General features: G+C 54.7%; 3 protein-coding genes across 3 annotated transcripts; 2 read left to right on the forward strand and 1 right to left on the reverse strand.

Annotated features, from left to right (window-relative positions):
• On the forward strand, positions 1-7452 carry COQ9 (coenzyme Q9). The gene is made up of 9 exons (XM_058813407.1): positions 1-62; positions 754-925; positions 1468-1603; positions 1959-2101; positions 2367-2451; positions 3680-3784; positions 5443-5598; positions 5967-6020; positions 7271-7452. Exons 1-9 carry the CDS (start codon positions 2-4, stop codon positions 7304-7306), a joined length of 948 nt encoding a protein of 315 aa, XP_058669390.1. The 5' UTR covers position 1; the 3' UTR covers positions 7307-7452.
• Positions 7429-13959, forward strand: POLR2C (RNA polymerase II subunit C). The gene is made up of 9 exons (XM_058813408.1): positions 7429-7555; positions 7731-7780; positions 8029-8097; positions 8203-8255; positions 8381-8509; positions 9111-9162; positions 10298-10466; positions 12763-12837; positions 13465-13959. Exons 1-9 carry the CDS (start codon positions 7470-7472, stop codon positions 13607-13609), a joined length of 828 nt encoding a protein of 275 aa, XP_058669391.1. The 5' UTR covers positions 7429-7469; the 3' UTR covers positions 13610-13959.
• A 2384-nt stretch (positions 13960-16343) lies between these two features.
• DOK4 (docking protein 4) lies at positions 16344-20504 on the reverse strand. The gene is made up of 9 exons (XM_058813604.1): positions 20452-20504; positions 19215-19422; positions 18243-18350; positions 17914-18028; positions 17699-17818; positions 17419-17608; positions 16991-17129; positions 16780-16903; positions 16344-16687 (listed from the first exon to the last, which is right to left on the reverse strand). The coding sequence occupies exons 2-9, from the start codon at positions 19278-19280 to the stop codon at positions 16563-16565; spliced, it is 987 nt and encodes a 328-aa protein (XP_058669587.1). The 5' UTR covers positions 19281-19422; positions 20452-20504; the 3' UTR covers positions 16344-16562.
• Between the last annotated feature and the right edge of the window lie 696 nt (positions 20505-21200).

Genomic DNA, 21200 nt, shown 5'->3' on the forward strand with positions numbered 1-21200 from the left:
GATGGCGGCGGCGGGCGGGCTGCGGCGCGCGGGCTGGCGGCTGTGGCGGGCACGGCGCGCGGGTGAGGGGCGGGGGGGGCGCGCCCGGGACGCGGGGCGGGGAGGGAAGGGAGGGGGAGGGGGGAGCGCGCTCCCGTGCGCGTCCCCGTGCGCGCCTCCGGCGATCGGGGCGGGGCAAGGTGAGGTGAAGGGCACGGGGGGTGTGAGGGAAGCGGGGCGGGCCCCAAGCCGGTGGGTTTGAATGAGGGGTTGGGCCGTGGTGGTTTTCGTTAGGCGCGTGGGCCGTGAAACCAAATTTATTTAAAATAAACCCCAAATCTAAAAACCAGCAGCTAAATTAAAAGTTCTCCCAGAGTGTCATTGAGTAATCACTTAGTGATTAGCGTGTGGTGTGTGTCAGGGCTCTTCGGCTCCCGAGTCGGACTTGCCTTATATCTCCTGCTCGGAGTTAAGCACCTTCCTCCCAACTCCTTAATCAGGGACCAAAATGGGGAGAGGGCATGTTGGCTGCCTGGTTTCCAGTCCGAGATTGGGAAACAACTTGCAATATCTGCCATTTGCACTGCACTTTCCCTCACAAAACATTTTTGCTTTATTCACATAGACATGAGCTCAGCTGAGAGCGGCGCTTAACAGAAGCGTAAAAATAGACACTCTGAATTTGTGTTCTTTTCAGCTGCATTCACCACAGTTCTCTCCACCTTGATTTTCCCGGTGTGGGAAGGAGATGCTGACTCTTGTTTTTCCTTGCAGTGGTCAGGTGCCAGCAGTACCCACCCCTCCGGGCTCTCCAGGCCTCCGCCGCGCTCAGGGCAGCCTCCGATGAGCACAAGAAGGAGCCATGGGCATCCTCCTCCCAGCAGCACTTTGATTCACCTCCAGCTGGGCACCAGCCTGAAGAGAAACTTCAGGGCCCTCACCCCAGGTAACTCACAACTCCTTCTAGCACTGTCCCACCAAGAGGGGTCGGAGGGCTTTTGCTTTCCTGAACCTCACATTTGAAAATGGAAGACAAGATCCAGAGTTAAGGAGCACCAGACTGCAGCAGCTGGAGAGCTGGTTTGCTGTGACTGTACAAATTCCACCATAGAAACAGTATGGGGCTTGCAGGTCTTTGTTTCTGGATTTTCGTGTGAATCTAAAAAACCAGGGACCATATATTGTCTATATGCCCATAGTATAAAGCCCATGTTGGAAAAGGTTATAGTTTAGCTTTCTGTAAAGGAGGGGAATGTGGGGCTGATTGGTCTCCATCTCCACTGAGCCCTCCTTCCCTTATTTCCCTCTTCTCTCTCAGCAAAGATTCGTTAAGAATCATTTTTCTGGACAGGGAAGGATTTTACTGGAGGAGGCCAGATTGATACTAAGCAGGTCCTAAAATGTGCCTGGTGTGAGGGCGTGAGTGGCAGAGCCCAGGTTCTGTGGTTGGTGGTGACACTCCCTCACTGTAACAATACCTTCTCATAGTTACACTGGCCAGGGCGGCCAGCAGTCTGAGGACTATGAGAGCGAGGAGCAGCTGCAGCATCGAATCCTCACAGCGGCGCTGGAGTTTGTGCCTGAGCATGGCTGGACTGCAGAGGCCATTGCAGAGGGAGCCAAGGTATGTGGGGAGAGAAGCAACAACCCAGTTGAAAACTGGATGGAGCTGAAGTGCAGGGACAGCCAGGCCTGCATGCTTCCCCCACATACTCTTGGGCGATGCACCCTAGTCAGCAAACGCTACTGGGCAGGAGTGAAACCCAGCTGCTACAGGGTAACCCCTTCAGAGTCAGACTGAGACACAACGTACAGTAGTGAATCCTAAAGAGAGAACATGTCTAGGAAGTACTTTTTAATGCAGTGTTGCTTTGTTTAAATTCACATAATGTCTTTCACAAAATAAATACAACTTTTTGCTAGCTGGATCCTGCTTAGCAGTGTCTGACCTGGTCTGTCTTCTCTCTTCTTCCCTCCAGACCCTGGGCCTCTCTGTTGCTGCAGCAGGGCTGTTTCACAGCGATGGCAGTGAACTGATCCTGCACTTTGTGTCTGACTGCAACACCAAATTGTCCGAGCTGCTGAAGAAGGAGCAGAAACTAGTGCAGCTGGGTGAAGCAGAGTGAGTACTGGCTGTGAACAAATGTCTTCCTTTGCAGATTTTGGGAGCTGGGTAGACAGAGAGGCCACCTGGAACACAGATACTTGAGATTAAAAGTATAATTTACCCAAATAAAATCATCTTCCCAGATACAGACTAGGACCAAAGGCATGAAGGATGTGCAATACTTTCCTTATCTATTGCTCAGCCAGGTGGAGATTGATCTTTCAAGATCAGAATTGAGTTTAACTTGGATATTCTTTCTAATTTTTTTTTCCTTACTCAGGAAGAAGCCTATAGATGAATTCCTGAGAGATGCTGTGGAAGCCAGACTGAGGATGCTGATTCCATATATTGAGAAATGGCCCCAGGTATAAAAGTAATATCAGCATTGTCTCTTTTGTGTGTGTATACTTTAAACACCCTGTGACTTTCAACACAGTCTCCCCACCAGATTAGTTCAGGGTAGTAAATGAAGCCCTGGCTGCTTTCAGATGATTAGTAGCCTTCAGGAGGAGAGCAGCCTTGAAGGAGGCAGTTAAAGGTGACCTTAGAGCAACTGTTTCTGGCAGTTCTGGAATGGCAGAGCTCTCTGCTGTTCCCTCCACCCATCTGGCATCCCCAGGGGATTGATTGCTGTGTCTCTGCTCAGTCCTGCTTGCAGGGTCACTGTGAGTCAGGCTCTGTGCAGCATTGCTGTGGCTGCACTGGGATCACCTCACACCTGGGAATGCAGAACTGCTTTGCTGCAGGGAGCTGTCCTTGCAGTGTGACTGACAGACCCCTGGCAGCCTGAGGGTAGAGCTGACCTGAGAGGGCTCCATGCTTCTAAATTCAGGTTTAACTCCCAAGCCATTCTTCTCACAGACTGAATTGTGGCTACAGTGACAAGCAGAGAGTTCCTAATCTTGGCCTGCAAAGATTGCTGTGAGGTCAGCCTCTGTGCAGAGCCACTGCTGGCCTCTGGGCAGCTGAATCCTACACCCCATGCACAGAGAGAGAGTACAGGCTTCATGTTCTTCTTTCAGATTAGCATAATTTGCCCTGTGAAGGATGTGGGTGGTTTGTGTCTCTCCTGGCACTGTGTGATTGCATTCAAAGGCTGCAGGATCCCAGCAGGGCCATTATGGCTGGCGCTGCTCTGCCCTTGGTTGCAGCTCTGAGTTCAAAGTCAAATTCAGAGAAATGAGAGATGTGACTCCCTGCCCACAGGGGCACAGCACAGTGTGAGTCAGCTCAGGCTCTGATGTTTCCATGCCACAGAGGCAGCTCAGGAGAGACAGCACAGGGATGTTTGAACTGAGCAGGGAGGGATCTTCTGGGCCAGTACAGGCTGAGGCCTGAACTTACTGTGCCACTTACTGAGCCACACTGTGTGCTCCCTGCACACCCTGCTGAGCCACACTGTGTGCTCCCTGCACATCCTGCTGCTTGGAAAGACTGCAGAGAGCTGGGAGGACTTGTCACTGGGAGCTGGAGTGACAAGTGACAGGCTCAGTCAGCAGCAACAGGGGAAAGATAACAGGGCAGAGCAGTGTTGGTCTCCTTTGGTGTTACATCCTTCTCTCTTTGGCTCCCATTTCTTTGTTTCCTTTGCAGGCCCTGAGTGTCCTGCTGCTCCCACGTAACATCCCTTCCAGCCTCAGCCTCCTCACCAGCATGATTGATGATATCTGGCACTATGCTGGGGACCAGTCCACAGATGTGAGTCCTTGTGCTTTGGGACAAGCTGCTTCTACCCCTCAGCACTTTGGCAAAGTCATGGGTTCAGACAGGAGTGGGGCTGAGTCCCTCTGCACATGGCCCATTTGTTGAGTGAAGAAAGCATTTCAGAGGCACCCAAAGGTCCTTATAAACAACATCTAATTTCTAAAGAGACTTAAGAGCCACTGAGGCTGAATGCAAATTACTGCCAATGGGATTAGTGCAAATTAAAAGGACCTGCTTCCCTAGGCTCTTAAGTGCTCTTATCTTTTCCTTTTTGAAGACACAGACAAAGTTGTTGAGATTTTGAGACTGAGAAGTTGATCCAGTTTTCAGTGAGTGAGCAGTGGGTCTATCCAACAGCTCTCTTTTACTAGCAATAGCATTTACAGACTTGACTTGAAAACCTTTAAAGAACCTACCTAAAAATACCAGTAGCTTATTAAAGCTTTCATCTTTCTGGCAGGAAATAAAAGAAAATTATAACCTTAATTATGGCAATTAATAAATTACTTTAATTCTTATAGATGTAGGGTGAGATGGAAAAAGCTAAATGAACCATTTTAACAGACTACTTTAATAAGCTTCTTTTATCTGTGTATAAAAGAGAAGCTACTGAAGTGAAAAATAAATAAGGCAGCAGAAAAATTAAAGGAATAAACCAGAAGGCAACTGAAAGAACACAATTGCTTCAGGAACTGAAAGTCCCTTATGTGTTATGCAAGTCAAATCAACATGTTGGAGCCAGTGTCTGCACTGAGCTGTTCCTAAAGTCTCACTGATGCAGGGATTAGGAGTTTCTAAAGTTGTGTTTTGTTTGCACCTCCTGACTGGCTGCATGAGTTTTCCAGGAAAGCTGAGCCTGCTCCCTCTTCCCAGTAATGGGGTTTAAAGTCACTGACAGCAGATCCCTCTTCCCAACACCAGGAGCCAGGCAGAGAATTCTCATGCCTCAGAGACCCCTTCAGGTGGGATTTTAGGAGCAGGAAGAGAACAGAAAGAGTTTTGTCTGAGGCCCTGAGAGATCCAGCTGCAAATGGCAAATTCCTCTATATGGGGAGGTGTCACTGTCATATTTTCTGGAAAAACCCCCTTGCCCGCGATTTCTCTCCTGGGAAGCTGAGAAGCCTCAGAGAAGAAAAACAATATTATCTCATTCACTTCTCCTGTGTTTTGCTGCTTTGGAAAGTGGTTTGGAGATTGTTTATCCAACAGCTGGGGGTGTCATTGGTTTAATGTGAATTGTTTTGAGTTAATCACCAATCAGGGCCAAGCTGTGTTGGACTCTGAAGAGAGAGTCATGAGTTTTCATTAGTTTCTTTTACATACTAATTTAGTATCTTTTAGATACTAATTAGATACAGCCTTCTGTCTGTATCCTTTCTCTATTATTTAGTATAGTATTCTTTAATATAATGCAGATAATAAAATAATAAAAGCCTTCTGAGAACATGGAGTCAGATTCATCATTCCTCCCAATTACAGGGGCTCAGGAAATCCAAGAGGGAGGGACATGCTGTGGGTGTGGGGTGTTCCTGGCAGTTCTGTGACCCTGGATGTGCACTCAGGTCACAGCTCTGTCTCTCTTGGCAGTTGTGTGACCCTGGATGAGCACTCAGGTCACAGCTCTGTCTCTCTCTCCCTCCCATGCCCTGCAGTTTAACTGGTACACCCGGCGGGCAGTGCTCACTGCCATCTACAACACCACGGAGCTGGTCATGATGCAGGACTCGTCCCCTGGCTTCGAGGACACCTGGCGCTTCCTGGAGAACAGAGTGGCTGATGCCATGGCCATGAGCAATACAGCCACCCAGGTAAGCCTGGGGACAGGTGTGCGTGCAGCACATCCCTCCTCCACAAGGATACCTGCAGGCACAGCTGGCTTTTCCATCGTGCCCATCTGCTGAGACACCCCCTTGTTGCTGTCAGTTCCAAATCAATAAATGATTTTGTGGTTTTTAATAAATTGACATGGAGGTGCCCTCTTTGTCAGACTGTCCCAGTGGTTAGGAGACATCCCAGGAAACCCCTTCCATGTCCCTGTCTGTGGCTGTCACTTGTCTGCAGTGCTGTCAGCACCTTTCTGTGGCAGACACATGCTTGTTGTGCATTCCCTCTGTGTTTGGGGGCCACGGGTGCAACTGCAGGAAGCAAAATGTTGTGTTCTCCTTGTGTCTCCCAGGTACAATCCACTGGAGAAGCTGTTGTCCAGGGCCTGATGGGAGCTGCAGTTACTGTAAGTAATGCTGGAACCTGCAGGGCTGTGAGAGCAGAATTGCTCCTGAATGTCAGCAGGTGTTTTCCTCCCAAATCTAGAGGACAACATGGAAAAACTGTCATCTTTCATAACTTAGATTTATTTAAGGGTGATTTCCTTGGTAGTCTGAGGTTAGCTCACTGTTTTGTGGTGGAAGCACTTGAATAGAGCATAAGGAAATTAAGTCTGAAGCTGCAGGATGAGCTTTAGGGATGAGAGACAGGTGATCAGAATAAATACAGCTGTTCTCCATTGCTTGTCACAAGATCTCTCCCTGTGCCAGGCTCTGTGCTGGAAATCTTGACAGAGGCTCAGTGGCCCCAGTCCCTGAGCCACAGCATGGTGACTTCCTCAAGCTCTCTCATTGGACTCCAGTGTCCTTCCAAGAATTCCTCCACTTCTTGGTAGTGTCCTGGACTGCTTTCTGTCAGGGAACTGCACTTCTTCTGGGATACAAAATAACCTTCTGTGTACCCAAGAGTGGCTTCCGAAGGCCTTCAGGGCCTCGCTGTGATTCTATTTTTGGACAACTCCCGTTTTATTTAGTAACAAAGTGATTTTCTTGTTATGGGACAAGTAGGCTGGAACATAATTTAGACATTGTAACTGATGAAGCACTTGTCAAGAATTTCTCCCACCTCCTTTCCCCTGCAGTTGTGGTGGGATTTGGTGTCTCTCAGGCTCTCTCCTCTCTCATACCTGCGTGTGCCAAGAGGATCCTCCCCTAGAGAAGCCCCGGGCTCTGTTTTACATCCACACGGTGCCCCCGGGTCTGGGATGTCTCCCTCTGTCCCTGCAGCAGATGCAGTGCCCAGATAAACCTGGGTGCATCCTGAAGGGGGTGGGCCGTGGTCAGGCGGCTTTAGGGCAGAATCATCCCAGTACATTCCTGACAGGGGAGCGCATTCCGGACCTCCCACGGGTGCAGGGGGTCCCGAGGAGGTGTACAGGAGTGCTGAGCTCTGCAGCTCTCTGCAAAATGGATGAGCCAAATTAAGCCCCAAAAGCAAAAATTCACTGCCGAGGTCTGTGGGGCCACAGAAATAAACCCAAACCTGCTGACTGGGAGGGCAGGCTCCGGTGCGAGGGGCGGCCGGAGTTTGGTTCTTGTCCATCCCCAAACCACAGAGATCCCTCTCGGCCCCGCATCTCTGCTCGTAGCACACCGGCCTCCCCTCGGTACCCGCCCGGGACAGGAGCACTAAACCTCGTTCTCCCTGTGCCCACAGATCAAGAACCTGGCGGGGCTGAACCAGCGCCGGTGAGGCGGCGGCGGCGAGCACCGGAGCGGCCGCGCCCGGCCCTTCCCCGGCACCAATAAAGTCGTACTCAGCCTGGCACGGACTCTTATTGCGGGCGCACCGGGGCCGGGGGAGCGGGGCGGGGCGGGACCGGGCGGGCGCTGCGGGCGGCGGGAGCGGGGCAGCCATGCCGTACGCCAACCAGCCCACCGTGCGCATCACCGAGCTCACGGACGAGAACGTCAAGTTCATCATCGAGAACACGGACCTGGCGTGAGCACCGCCGCGGGGCCGGGGCGGGCGGCCCGGGGGTGAAGCGGCCGCGGGAGGCCCCGGGGCGGCCGGGCAGGGTCTGTGAGGCAAAGCCCCGCCGCGGCCTCGGCCCGGTCTGTGCGGGCCTGCAGCCTCACGCTCCCTCATGCCCAACACGGGTGTTTCCCTCCCTCAGGGTGGCGAATTCCATTCGAAGGGTGTTCATCGCAGAAGTCCCCATCATAGGTGAGGCCTTTCGCTTGCCTGTGGTCGCAGTGCCTTGGGCTGCCCTCCGCGTAGCTCCTGCCACTTTCCTTTCATGTTCCCCACTCCTCCTCTCTGCTTTTGGCTCTCCTTACTCGTGTTCAGCCATTGCTGTGCCCTGCAGATGCTGCCCCAGTGTCTCTGCAGTCTCTGGAATGTTTTCTGTGCACTCACAAGCTTGTTTTCCCCACATGAGTATTCCTTAGTTTGTGACTTTCTGTTCTCTGCAGCCATTGACTGGGTCCAGATCGATGCCAACTCCTCCGTGCTCCACGATGAGTTCATTGCGCACAGGCTGGGTGAGTACTGGGTGGGGAGGAAGATGAAGGTGTGTTGCAGGCAAAATCAGGGTTAGGGGCTCTTGTGGTCTATCAGACATTCCTCTGATTTCTTGCTTCTCCCAGGTCTCATCCCGCTCACCAGCGACGACATTGTGGATAAGATGCAATATTCCAGAGTGAGTCACAAAAAATGCTGTGGGGAGTCATTTTGAGGGTGGTGGGTGTTTGGTCTGAAGGGAAGCTCTGTCAGTTTGTGTATAAAGAACCCGAGTGTGTGTGTGTGTTTGTGTGTGTGTGCCAGGACTGCACGTGTGATGAGTTCTGCCCCGAGTGCTCCGTGGAGTTCACGCTGGACGTTCGCTGCAACGAGGACCAGACCCGGCACGTGACATCCCGGGACCTCATCTCCAACAACCCCCGCGTCATCCCGGTCAGTGCCACCTCCTGCACTCACAGACCTCGCAGGATTCACAGCATTTACAGAATGACAGGGTTGGAAGAGACCTTCAGGATCACCGAGTCCAACCCAGCCCCAACCCCTCAACTGAACCCTGGCACCGAGTGAGGTGGCACCATCCAGGGATGGTGCCTCCACCACCTCCCCAGGCAGGCCATTCCAGAACTTGATCACACTTTCCATGAAAAACTTTTCCTAATATCCAACCTGTATTTCCCTTGATGCAGTTTGAGACTGCCCTCTTGTTCTGTCAGTGCTGGCTGGAGAAGGAGCCCAACCCCACCTGAGCACAGCCACCTTTCAGGGAGTTTTAGAGAATGATAAGGTCTAGTTCTAGTACACTGTTGAGGTGGATCCAGATGTCACCTGCTGCCTGGTGACAGTGTGTGCCTGGGTAAAGCCCAGCTGGAGCCTGCTGTCTGTTACTTGCCTTCGGCTGAGGTGCTCTGAGTGCTGTGTGTCATCTGTAGCAGCTGTGGGAGTGGCTTTAGGAGCCAAGCAGCTGTGCTGTGCTGGAGCACTCATCCAAGCTGATCTTGCCCCTAATTTGCTTGGTCTTGTTTGGCTGCTGCAGGTGACATCTCGAAGTAGAGACAACGACCCCAATGACTATGTGGAGCAGGATGGTGAGTGCTGGGTCACTGGCAATAGGAACTGTAGCAGGAAATTGTTGTTATCTTGTTGTATTTCATATTTCTAAAGTCCCATATGGTCACAATCATATTTCTAAAGTCTCGTACCTTCTTGGCAATATTTCTCAGGGGCAGTTCCTCACAGCACCAACTTCTTCTGCTTGTTGCTGCTTCTTAGTCAGGGCTCTTTCCAAGCACTGTATGACTGGCCAAGCCCACCCCCTTTTATCACAGTTATCTTCACTAGCTACAACTGCAGCCCATCAAGAACATCCAGGGCTTATCAGGGCAAGGCCTTTATACAGATATTCAATATACAATACAGATATTTTACTAGGACTCCTACTATAGGAAATTCCCTTTTCTCTCAGGTTCTTTGAGCTCATCCTTCCTTTACTACTGTGCAACTGTAAGGCAGCTGTAAATATGACACTTCTGAGCTGCTGGTGTCACTGCACAAGTGGGGTAGCATTTTGTCTTAATGCCACTCAGATTGTCCCAGAACTGAAGAGGGTGCTTCTGTCTCTCCTTGTGAGAACTCAGAGACAGCAAGGAGGTGAAATGCTGTGTTGTTGGCTGTTCCTTGGGGGCCTGTGCAGCTCCTTTTTCCTTAGCTCTTCTGGGGACACAGCTGAGCCCTGCTGTCACAGACATCTTTTATGAAAAATCCTTTCCTTAGGATTTTTTCTCCTGAGAAGCTGAGAGGCCTCAGGAACAAAATGTAAACAATGGTTATCTGCTGCTGTGGAATGCAACAGGAGGATCTGTGATTGGTCTCATGTTGATTGTTTCTAATTAATGGCTAATCACAGTGAGCTGGCTCGGACAGAGAGTATATATATATACAAGCCTTTGCTATAATTTCTTCTTTTTCTATTCTTCTGATGAAATCCTTTTTTCTATTCTTTTAGTAAAGTTTTAATATAATATATATCATAAAATAATAAATCAAGCCTTCTGAAACATGGAGTCAGATCCTCATCTCTTCCCTCATCCTCAGACCCCTGTGAACACGGTCACACCCTGCTAAGAATCCAAGCTAAACCTGGATCCTGGTGACATCTTCCAGCAGCAATCTGCCTTTGCAGGGTGTGCTCACCCACTGCTGTCCCCTCTGTGTGCCCTGCAGACATCCTGATCGTGAAGCTGCGCAAGGGGCAGGAGCTGCGGCTGCGCGCCTACGCCAAGAAGGGCTTTGGCAAGGAGCACGCCAAGTGGAACCCCACGGCCGGAGTGGCCTTCGAGTACGACCCCGACAACGCGCTCAGGCACACCGTGTACCCCAAGCCAGAGGAGTGGTATGTCCTGCTGTCTGTCTGCAGCACCTGGCAAGGGTTTTCCAGCAGGCTACACCTTACATTTCAGCCCTGTAATTTGGCTCAGTAAGCGATGGGGAGCGTGCCTGCCATGTCCCCTTGTGCAGAGTCTGCTCCTGGGGTTGGCTAGCAAAGTCAGTCACTTGGCAGCTGCACACAAGGTGGAATGGTTTGTGGTCATCTTTGTCCTCCCTCATGTACCATCACTGCTGGTTTGCCTCACTTTCATGCCCTTTTTCATCACTTCTTGTTGATTTTTTTCCTTGCCTGTGCAAATGTTCTGTAGGTCAGAGTAAGGTCTGAGGAAGGAGCAGATCCATGTGAGATGAAAGAAGTTGCTATGAGAGTAAAGAGTAGAAGGTTGGGTTGCAAGACTGATTTTTCAGCCTGGCTTGAGGAAGCCCAGTATGGCTGTGATTTAACCCACACATCTCCTCACTTTTGGAGCCTGAGCTCTTGCAGGGTTTCCCTCTCTGGCCCTTTCCTCTCCTCTGAAATACCATTCTACACAGGTTGCACACAGCTTCGCATCCAAAAGTGACATGATTTTACTTTTGGAAAGCTGCTGCCCTGCTTTGGCCTGGGTGAGGACTTTATCCAGCATGACTTTTCATGAATGCTGCTCACCTGAGCTGCTCCTGGCTGAGTATCCCAGTGATCACCTAGCAGTGATCACTGTCACTAAGTGACATCCTGTCACTGAGCACTCTGGAGCCAGCAGCATAGTGAGGAGCCAGGTGCTTTGGGCAGGGCAGGCTGAGAGCAGGGACTGGGCAGGGTGGTGGATGTGCTGCTGTAAACATTGGTCAGTGGCAGGCTCACAAACCTGGTGTGGCATACCACAGACAGGGCACCAGGAAACAATTTTTGAGAAGTGCTAGGCAAAATCTATGTAAAAGTTGGAAAAATCCCAAAAGATGATTGGTATTGGAGCTGCCAGTTCTTGATGATATGTCTGTCTTTTCAAGTTCATCTGACTCCCTGTGAAGACAATACAGAGCCAAAGCCTTCTGCTGTCCAAGGCCAGCTATGATTTTTGGTTTAGTTTTTCATGCTAGTTGCTTTTTGAGGCTGTTGGCAGAGCACTGGCATGCAGCTGGACTCTCCAAACAGCTGCCAGGGTCATGGAAACCTCTGCACTGTTTTGGTCATGGATGGTGCTGCAAGTGACAAGAAATCCCCCCTTCATTAACACTTCATCTATCTCAGTGGCTTGTACAGGCAGAGGGTTTGTTTGAGAAATAGTTTTATTTCAGGCAGCTGATTACAGCTGCTGGGATCAGTGTTCCTGGGCATTGCTGGGGCAGAGGAAGGCCAGCAGGAGACCTTGGTGGGTACAGGATTTTCTGTGCTGGCTTCTCAGACAGCTCAAGGCTTTGGGTTTTCTTACATGGATTAAGTGGTTCCACACAGTCTCTCTGATGTGGTGCTGTATAAACCAAGGGATGCAGCAGGTGGAGAGATGTGTTTGTGTAACTGATGCACAGGAATTGCAGTGGTTTTGGTAGAGGAGGGGAGGTGCAGGACATAGGATGGAGCTCACTGATGCAGGTGGTGTCTGTTGTACAGGAGATTTTTTTCCTGCTGGCTCCAAGCCAGCTGTTCCTCACAGACTTGAGTGCTGGAGTACTCCAGTGCTTTCCTGGCCCAGTGGGAAGTAGAAAGAAAAGATAACTCAAGGTCCATTACTCCATAAAAGCATCCAGGCTCCATAAACACAGTCCCTTCAGGAATTAATATCCCTGAACTGTAAGCACCTGCCAGATTGTACCAGTGTTGGTGGATGGAGCCACAGCTTGCTGAGTGTGGGCAGAGCAGGGCTGATCCCCTTCTTCCAGTGCTGCTGGCTGACTCTGGGGCGTTAATGAGGAGCCAGAAAACACAATGTGTGACTGAGCTTTTCTCTGTGACTTGATGTTTGATGACCACCCTGTTGTGTGCTGCACGTGAGCCCCAGTGCTCACTCACTGAGTGCCTGGGCTCTGTGTGTGGGGCCAGGCAGGGGCTCTGTGTAACCTCTCCTGCTCTCCCTGTGTGTGTGTGGGGCCAGGCTGGAGCAGGCTCTGTGTAACCTCTGTGTAACCTCTCTTGCTCTGTGTGTGTGTGGGGCCAGGCTGGAGTAGGGCTCTGTGTAACCTCTCTTGCTCTGTGTGTGTGTGGGGCCAGGCTGGAGCAGGCTCTGTGTAACCTCTCCTGCTCTCCCTGTCTGTGTGTGGGGCCAGGCTGGAGCAGGGATCTGTGTAACCTCTGTGTAACCTCTCCTGCTCTCTGATTGCAGGCCCAAGAGTGAGTACTCGGAGATCGATGATGAGGATGCTCAGGCGCCCTACGACCCCAATGGGAAGCCAGAGAGGTGGGAGCTGAATGCAGTGCTGCAGCTGGGAGAGGGGGTGACTGGCTGGGTGCATCTCATGGGCTCTCATTAATAAAGAGTGCCTACACTGTGCTGAAATTGCCAGCCCAGGGAGCTGACATTCCCTGAAAAGCAGGGCAGGAGTTGCTGTTAAGTGGTGATATAGCTGGATGTGGCAGGTTTTCCCCTCTGGGAGATCCTAGACAGTTCTCCTGAGTTCATGTTGCTCAGTGAGGTGTGAGGCCTGTGGGGGAAATACCCTGGCTGAAGGTGTTCATTCACCTGTGTGTGTCTCATGCTCTGATTGCTGGTGTTATTTGCACTGCAAAAGCACCTCAGCCAGCCTCAGTCCCTGGCTGGGGGCTGCTGGCTCACAGGTCTCAGTGCTGAACAGAAATCAGTCTCAGAAGTGCTCTTCCAGCCTCTGAGGTTGTGAGTGTTGGTGTGAGGGTTCTAGAGGGGCAGCACTGGCTGTTGCCTGCTTGGGAGGTGAATGATGATGATGATGGTTGGGATTGCAGGCAGATCTCCCTGCTGTGGGTGTGGATGGGCTGGAATGATGTGCAGTCTGGGTTTGCACCTCCTTGCAGAGGTGGTGGTGACATAACCCCTGCCTTATAACCTCAGGTTCTATTACAACGTGGAGTCCTGCGGCTCCCTGCGCCCCGAGACCATCGTCCTGTCTGCCCTGTCTGGCCTCAAGAAGAAACTGAGTGACCTCCAGACACAGCTGAGCCACGAGATCCAGAGTGATGTCCTCACTATCAACTGAGGTGGCCCTGGCTATAGAGTACTGAGCTGTGAGTGATGCCTGGCTGAGATCTGGGAGAGGCTTTTACCTCCCCAGCATCTCCCTCTGCCATTCCTGGCCCAGCACTTGGTTGGTGGCACCTCTTCCCTGGCCCTCCTTCCCAGGAAAAGCCATTGTGATGTGTAGGGTAAAACACGAAGGGAATTAGTGAGCATCTTAGCTGGGACAGGCTTTGTCTCCAAATGATCCTGGAGTTTTGGTTCTGGTGTTGGATTTTGGCCACGTGGTGTTTGGGATTGGGAGGCGTGTACCTTTGTTACACAACCGTACCTTATTTACATGTCCATTCTTTACTGTGCTGAATAAAGCCTTACCCCCAAATTTTTCTGTCATCCCTGGAAGCTCATTCAAAGCTGCTGGAGGAGATGTCACATCATTTACTTCTCTCCAATAGACATTAACTTAATGAGATGTGCTTTGGAGGGAGCATTGCTCGCTGATGCTGATTGCTGCTTGTGACATTATCTCCTGAGGAGAGCAGCGCCCTCCTGCAGGCAGCCCGTGGCTCATTGATCCAGGGCTGTGTGTAAAGCACATGTTTGAGGCTGGGGTGGGCGAGAGCTGCAGAAGGCAGCACTGCAGGGGAGCCCAGCTGGGCCAGGCAGGCAGAGCTGTACTTACAGAATCCTCTGGAACAGACTCCACCCCTGTGCTGTAGAACCCTTTTCTGAGGAGCTGGGTGGCAGTAATGGGCTGTCAGTAATGGCCCCTGGCTGATACCTTTCTTTGTGCCCACAGCCCCCAGTGTCTGCTGGGCTGGAGTTTTGTGCAGGTCCCATGCCCTGACCCCCCTGGCAGTGGCTGAAAGCAATGGCCTTTGTCACCCCTCCTCTTCCCCTCCATCACTGCCCAGCATGACTTGGGATCAGCTTGGTGACACTTTCTGGAGAGAGAGGGGAAGGTCTGTGTGCCCCCGTGCTCATCCTGGTATGGATGGGGATGGTTCAGGGGGTGGTGCTAGGGTCACCCTGAGCTGGGGAGAGCAGCCCATGCCAGCATTGCCTTCCCCTCCAGGCAAAAGCTGGTGCAGCCAGGCTGCTGCTTCCATTTCCTTGCCATGGCAGAGCTGGCTGCAGCATGGCTCTATGTCCCCATTCCTGGAGGGATCACTGTGCTGGCTGGCATGGCTGTCTGACCTTGAGGCCAGTGCTGCCAGGCAGTCATGGCATGGATAGCTTACCTGGCACAGCTCTGGGAGAGCTGGGAGATGGTGTGCCTTGAAACTCCTTCACCTGGGGACTTGGAGCCACCACTGGCCTGGCACATCCCCAGGCAGCTGGAGGTCAGGGTGACAGGGGGATGCTGCATCCTGTCCCACCCAAGGTTGTTTGATGGAGAGTGGCAACTCCCTTTACCCTTCTTCCTATCCCAGTGGTTTTAGGGCTTCACTTGAAATGTCTTGGCCATAGCTGGAGGCAGAACAAAGCCCTGAGCCACGCATGCTGCCAGGAACCTCAGGAAATCTCCCCCATCAGCATTTTTCTCTCTGGCAGGCACAACTCCCACTCGCGCTTCCCAAGCGCGCTTGGATGGAACAGACAAACAGGAAGGGTGGATGTGGATAAGGGTTGTTTATTCATTGAGCAACTCCTTAAAAAACAGAATACCCAAACGTTTTTGGTAATAAATGTTAAATCTTTTCCAGATGAGGTGTGTAGCCAGGAAAAGAGGGCAAGTTCCACCTCTCACCCCAGGGAGGACACACTGCTGGGCAGTGCTGGGGTCCAGAGCCCCTCTGTGCACAGCCATGCTGTGAGGAGCAGCCTTTCCCTGTCCACATGTCCCCTCTGCCACAAGCTACACCACCCTGAAACACAGTATTTACAGACCACAGATTCCCACATCACAACACTCCCTGTGCCCAACACATGGACCTGGAGCTTTAAAGGGCAGAAATAAAAACCACCAAGCATCCAACCCAGACGGAAAGAAGACTCCAAAGAAACACCAAGGTTTGCACGGCAATAAAAAGATAGCCCTTCTAAAGGAGGTCAATAAATAGGAGAACTAGAAAAAATCAATTGCTTTTTAAGTTCAGCACATAAAGCCCAGTTCCACCCCCAGTGGGTGAGGAGGAAGTGAGGGCTGTGGGAATGCACAGAGGAATGTGGCTCTCTCCCCATCAGCATGGGTTTCTCTGCCCTTGGGCTTCTCATATCCACAAAGCTGCCCCTTGAGAGACAGATGCTACTGGCCAAAACCAGTCCCATGGTTGCCCACCAGCAGATAAACCAGGGGCATGGCAGGGGGACACAGCTGTGGGAGGAGTGAGGGGTGTGGGGTGGGAGAAGCCAGGGAGCTTGGCTCTGCCTGGCTGCTCACCCCAACCAACCCGCCTGGAAGGAAAACCAGTTTCTCCTGAGACATATCAATTCTACAGCGAGCATTTAAATAGCTTGAAGAAGTGCAAAAATCAGCTCAGGGATGTCAGGGTGTCCTCAGAAGCACCCTGCTCTTCATGGAGGGGTGGGACCCTGCACCATCAGCCTGGCACAGCTGCATCCTCCGACGCTGCTCCATGGCCATGGCAGAGTGATGCTCCACGCAGAAACTCCAAATTTCTTGACCCCCCTGCCCCACCTCTCTTCACCTCCCAGTTGGATCCCTAAGAGTCAAAAACCTCTGGGCATCTGCCCAAGGGCTCTTCAGCAGCCACCACATTTGCATTCATGTGAGAAGGAAATATCTCTTACAATACAGGTATTCAATATATATTTGAAGTCAGTTGAGGCTGAGCCAGCCATCACCTCCACTAACGCCAGCCCAGGGCGTGAGCCAGTGCCTGCTTCCCAAGGCCTTGGCACTGAGCTGCCCCAGCTCGGGCTCCTGGGGATTCTGAGGGGTCACTGCCTGCGTCCTCACCACCCCTTGGAGAAGAAAAAGGGGACCCCTGCCACAGTCCCCCCACACCAGCTCATGGGGACGATGTGGGCTCCCTGTCTTCAGGCTTGTCACTTTTGGAGGACTTTGGCTTCAGCAAGATGAACCTGTTGAGGAGGTCGGTGTCCGAGCTGGCCTGGGCGCCTGCATACGCCTCCCCTGGGGACAAAACAGAGGCTGTGCTCACCTGGTGGGGAAAGCTCTGGGGCTGGAGGAGCAGCATCTCCTCGGTGTGGGGTGGGGACACTCACCAGCATAGCTGGAGGACTCGGCCATGTTCTGGGAGCCGGTGATGTGGTGCCAGTAGGCGCTGCGGGGCAGCATGGTCGTGGGTGTGCAGGGGTAGGAGAAGTGCTCAGTGCCCTTGTTCAGCAGCTGCAGTGGATGAGGGGCAGAAGGGTGACACAGGGCCCCCAGAATCTCCCCCAGCTGTGTCCCCCCTCAGCATGGGCTGGAGCTCACCCTGACATTCTTCTCCATCTCCAGCAGGACCCTCTTGTGCTGCTCAGCGATGGCCAACGTGGCGCTGTGCACGCGCTGGTAGATCTGCTCACCCTCCTGCGTCTGGAAGGTGTAGAGACCTTCTCCTGCATCACACATCCTGTGGGGACAGGGCACAGGATGTCACCAAGGTCTTCAAGCCAAGGCATGATGAACAAAACCCACCCAGGCGACAGCCGGGGCAGCTTCCCATAGTGTTAGAGCTATGCCAGGTCCCCTTCATGGTGCCGATCTGGGACCAGAACCTGCTGCAAGCCCTGCCTGCCATGGGCACACTGCACAGCCATGGCCATCACCCCTGCGGTGATGCCAGCAGTGTCACTGCCTGCCCACCCAGCTGGAGGAGGGCACAGAGCTGTGATCCTGTCCTGGCAAGGATGCCACCTCACCGTCCAGCCTCGAAGGTGAAGCGGGTGGCGTCGCGGCCGTAGCGGCGCAGGGAGCAGAGGGGCCAGGAGAGCAGCTTCACCCGGGGGTTGTGCGTGTCCCAGAGGTAGATGTTTTCGTGGGTGATCTGCAGCTTGCACTCGCCATAAACGTCCAGGTTGGGGCAGGGGAGGAGGAACACGTTGAACCGGTCTGGAAAGGGGAAAAAAAAAGAAAAGAAAAATAATCAGCGGGGGGTGCAGCGAGGCGGAGCCCCGGGCGAGCACTCCCCGCCGCGCTCACCCGTCTGCTCGCACTGCACACCGGGCGCCAGCAGGTCGGGCTCCCCCAGGCTGATGTCGTTCAGGCGGGCGCCCAGGCACTCCACCGACAGCGTCTTGTACCACTCCTCCGCCTCCAGCTCTGCAAGGCACCACGGCAGCCCCTGGGCGACCCTGGCCACGCCGGGTGCCCCACCCAGCACCCTCGGCCCGGCTCCCCCGGGCGCTGCCCCGCACCTGAGTCGCAGGTGAAGGTCCGGGCGGAGTCGTCGCTAAAAACGATGGCCACCGCCTGTCTCTTGGTCTCCTTGGGCAGACGCGTGATGCACTTGACATTGCTGATCTCGGTGACCTGCAGAGGAGCTGGGGGGTCACCGAGGGCTGCTCCAGACCCCAGGTGCTGCTCCCAGGCCCTGTTCCGACACTGCAGCACCCGGACCCAGCTGCATCCCCTCCGGAGCATGGGGTGACAGGCACCCAGCGAGCCCCGGCAAGGCAGGAGCTGTTCTGGCACGGCTCCCCGAGCAGCGGCAGCCCCCCATGACCCCTCCAGCGCACCCCCTCACCTTGGGGCACCCCCGCAGACACGCTGACTTCTCATCCGGGTATTTTTCCAGGCGCTGGGGCCCTTTGCTGGAGGATTTGCGGAAAACCAGCCAGCAGCGCCGGTAGATCTGCCGGACAGAGAGCGGCGGCTGCTCGGTGCCACAGGGGCTCCCTGTCCCCACCACAGCCCCTGTCCCCATCCCCAGGCCCCGCGCCTGCTCCTGCTGACCCTGCTGGCCTGGGGACAGGAGGGGATGCTGGGCATAGGGCTGTGCCGGGGCTGCCATCATCTGCCCCCACCCCCCGCCAGTGCTAATTACAGAGCTTAATTAATGAGCACAGACAAAGCTCCCAAGGGGACCGCTGTTCTGGCATTTCCCCGTCCCCTCTCCTGCATCCCCTGCCTCTGAGGGTGGTGGGGCCACCGTCCCCAGGCATGTCCCCCTCCCCTGGATCCCGCTCCCTCTTTGTTCTCCCTAATTAGCATGAAATTACCCAGCATGCTCGTGGCTGCGGCTCCAAACCACGGAGATGGGCGACCAAACCCCTGACCCCCCACCTGTGGGTGCTGCACCCCCACACCACCCGAATTTGCACCCAGCAGCTCCAACCCCTCCCGGTGCGAGGCATCCCCCATGCCAAACTGTGTGTGCAGGGAAACTGAGGCACGGGGGAAGGGAAGGGTCACAGGCATCCCCCAATCCCTGGGTGACCTGGGACAGGTGAACGGGTGTTGCTCGGTGCAGGATTCGGCCGGTGCAGATGCTGGACCCCTGGGGCTGCTGGGTGATTTGGGTACCAACAAGTGGCCCGTCCCTGCCATCCCCCACTGCTCTGCCACCACAACCCCCAAAAGCTGCTCATTCAACCCCAAAACAGGGGCACAGGGAGCCACAAGAGGGACCTGGCCACGTCACCTCATTGGGAAACCAGCACCCCAAATCCATGGGTGTTACCCCCACATCTCCCCATTCTCCAAGATCCCCACTCACCCCCAGCTTCTTGCTCTTCATCCTCACATAGCCCTGCTTGATGATGTCGTTAAAATTCGTCGCCATGGCGATGGCTCGATAGGGTAGGGGATATTTTGGGAGGGGGGGGCTGCCTTCACCTTCGCCCCCCCCTCTCCATCCTCTTCCTCCCTACCCCTCCTGTCTCACCACCGGCCCAGCTTGGTGCTAGCAGCGTCCCCCATGCTGGCTGGAAAAGAGAAATGACAGATCGACGGGTGACATCTTCCTCGTCCTCCTCCCCCTCCTCCTTGTCGTCCTCCTCCTCCTCCTCCTTCCCCTCCTCCTCCTCCTCCTCCTCCTCCTCTTCCTCCTCCCTTCTCTGCCTGAACCATCCGAGTGGAACAGTCCGGTGTTAACCCCTGCCAGCACGGCGGAGCAAGGGTGGCACAGACCCGCGGTCAGTCCCCTGCCGCCAGCTCCAACATGTGTCCGAGGGGACCCCGCACCACAGCTCGCCCGCCGGTCTCCATCACCTCGCACTCCCCTCCTTCCTCCCAGGCTGCTCGGCTGGGCAGGAACACGGCCCCGGCCCCTGGCACGGGCTGGGCTCGGTGGGAGCGGCCAGGCCGGCTCTGCTTGGGGCTGTTTCGGCCGGCACGGGGGGGGACAGAGGGACCCCGGCTCCCAACCTCGCCCCCCGGTGTCACCGAGCCTCTGTCCAGCCCTCCCGTGAGCTCAGCCCGGTCCCTGCAGCTCCCCCAGCCCCCGCCGGCGGCACCAGGTGGGGACCAGGTTCCTCTGCCAGGTGGAGCAGTCCCAGCGGAGGCAGTAACCCAGGAGACAGAGCAGGGCCATCCCCGGGGATGCTCCCCCATGGCAGCGACACCCGGGTCCCCAAAGCCCAGCGGGGGGATCGGGCTGGGACAGCGCCTTGGGGACCGCGGCTGTCCGAGAGTGGCCGCGTTCCTGTGGGGGAACATCCCCCATTCCCCATTCCTCCATTCCCCATGGCCATCACCACCCGAGCACACCAACACTCCAGGGAACCCAGAGCTGCTGGGGGGCACCTCCTGCCCCCTGCCCCCCACCTGTCACCTGCCACCTGTCACCCCCACACCGGGCACCCCCGGCCCCATCACCCATCACCCCCGCTCTCCCACCGGGACATCCCTCCGGGCGTTGTCACCTCCCGCCTGTTTGCCCCGACGCTTGTCAGCCCAAACCTCGGTCCAGCCCCGTCCGGTGTCCCCGCTCCCCGCCGCTCCCGCCGCCTTACCGGCTCCCGGTGCGAGCGGAGCCTCCGCGTCCCGCGAGCCCCGGAGCCGCTCGGCCCCGCCCGGCCCCGCCCCGGCCCCCGCCCCGCCCCGGTCCCCTCCCTCCACCCCCGGGCTGCCCAACCAGAGCCACAACCGGCCGCCCTGGAAAGAAAATTCCATCATCGGGCTTTGGAGGGAACAGCCCGCAGCGGCTGCCGGGCGGCGGCAGCAGCCTCGGGTCCGTCCCTCGGCTCAGGTGTCACCGCAGCCCCGCTCCGCGCCCCCAAACCGGTGCCAGGCATTCACTAAAGCTGCCCCCAGGCACCCCCACCCCCGCGGCCCCACTTGTTGGGCTGTAAAAATATGAATAATCGCTGGAAATAAAAGGGCATTAAAAAAAAACCACATGAGCAGCAAAGAGCTGCGCTTTTAGCCAATCAATTAAAAGGCAGAGCGAGGGGATTAGCTCACCGAAATATTAATTTTTAATAAGGTTGTGTCTGAGCGCCTCCAAAGCCCCCAAGGCCCTGTGCTGGGGGGCTGGGCTGAAGGGGCTGTGCTGGGGTGAGCAGCAGCCTCAGGTGAGCAGCTCTGCACCCCTGGGTGAGCATCTTTCACTGCACAGGCACAGGGACAGGCTTTACCCCACACTGGGCTGGAATCCAGCCATGGGGACAGCAATGCCAGTGGGTGACATCCAGACCCATCTCCCTGATGTGTCCCCTCCCATCCTCGCTCCTGTGTGGGAATAGATCGGCAGCTCACACCA

The sequence above is a fragment of the Ammospiza caudacuta genome, chromosome 13 (genome assembly GCF_027887145.1).
Source record: "Ammospiza caudacuta isolate bAmmCau1 chromosome 13, bAmmCau1.pri, whole genome shotgun sequence".
Classification (NCBI taxonomy): Eukaryota; Metazoa; Chordata; class Aves; order Passeriformes; family Passerellidae; genus Ammospiza; species Ammospiza caudacuta.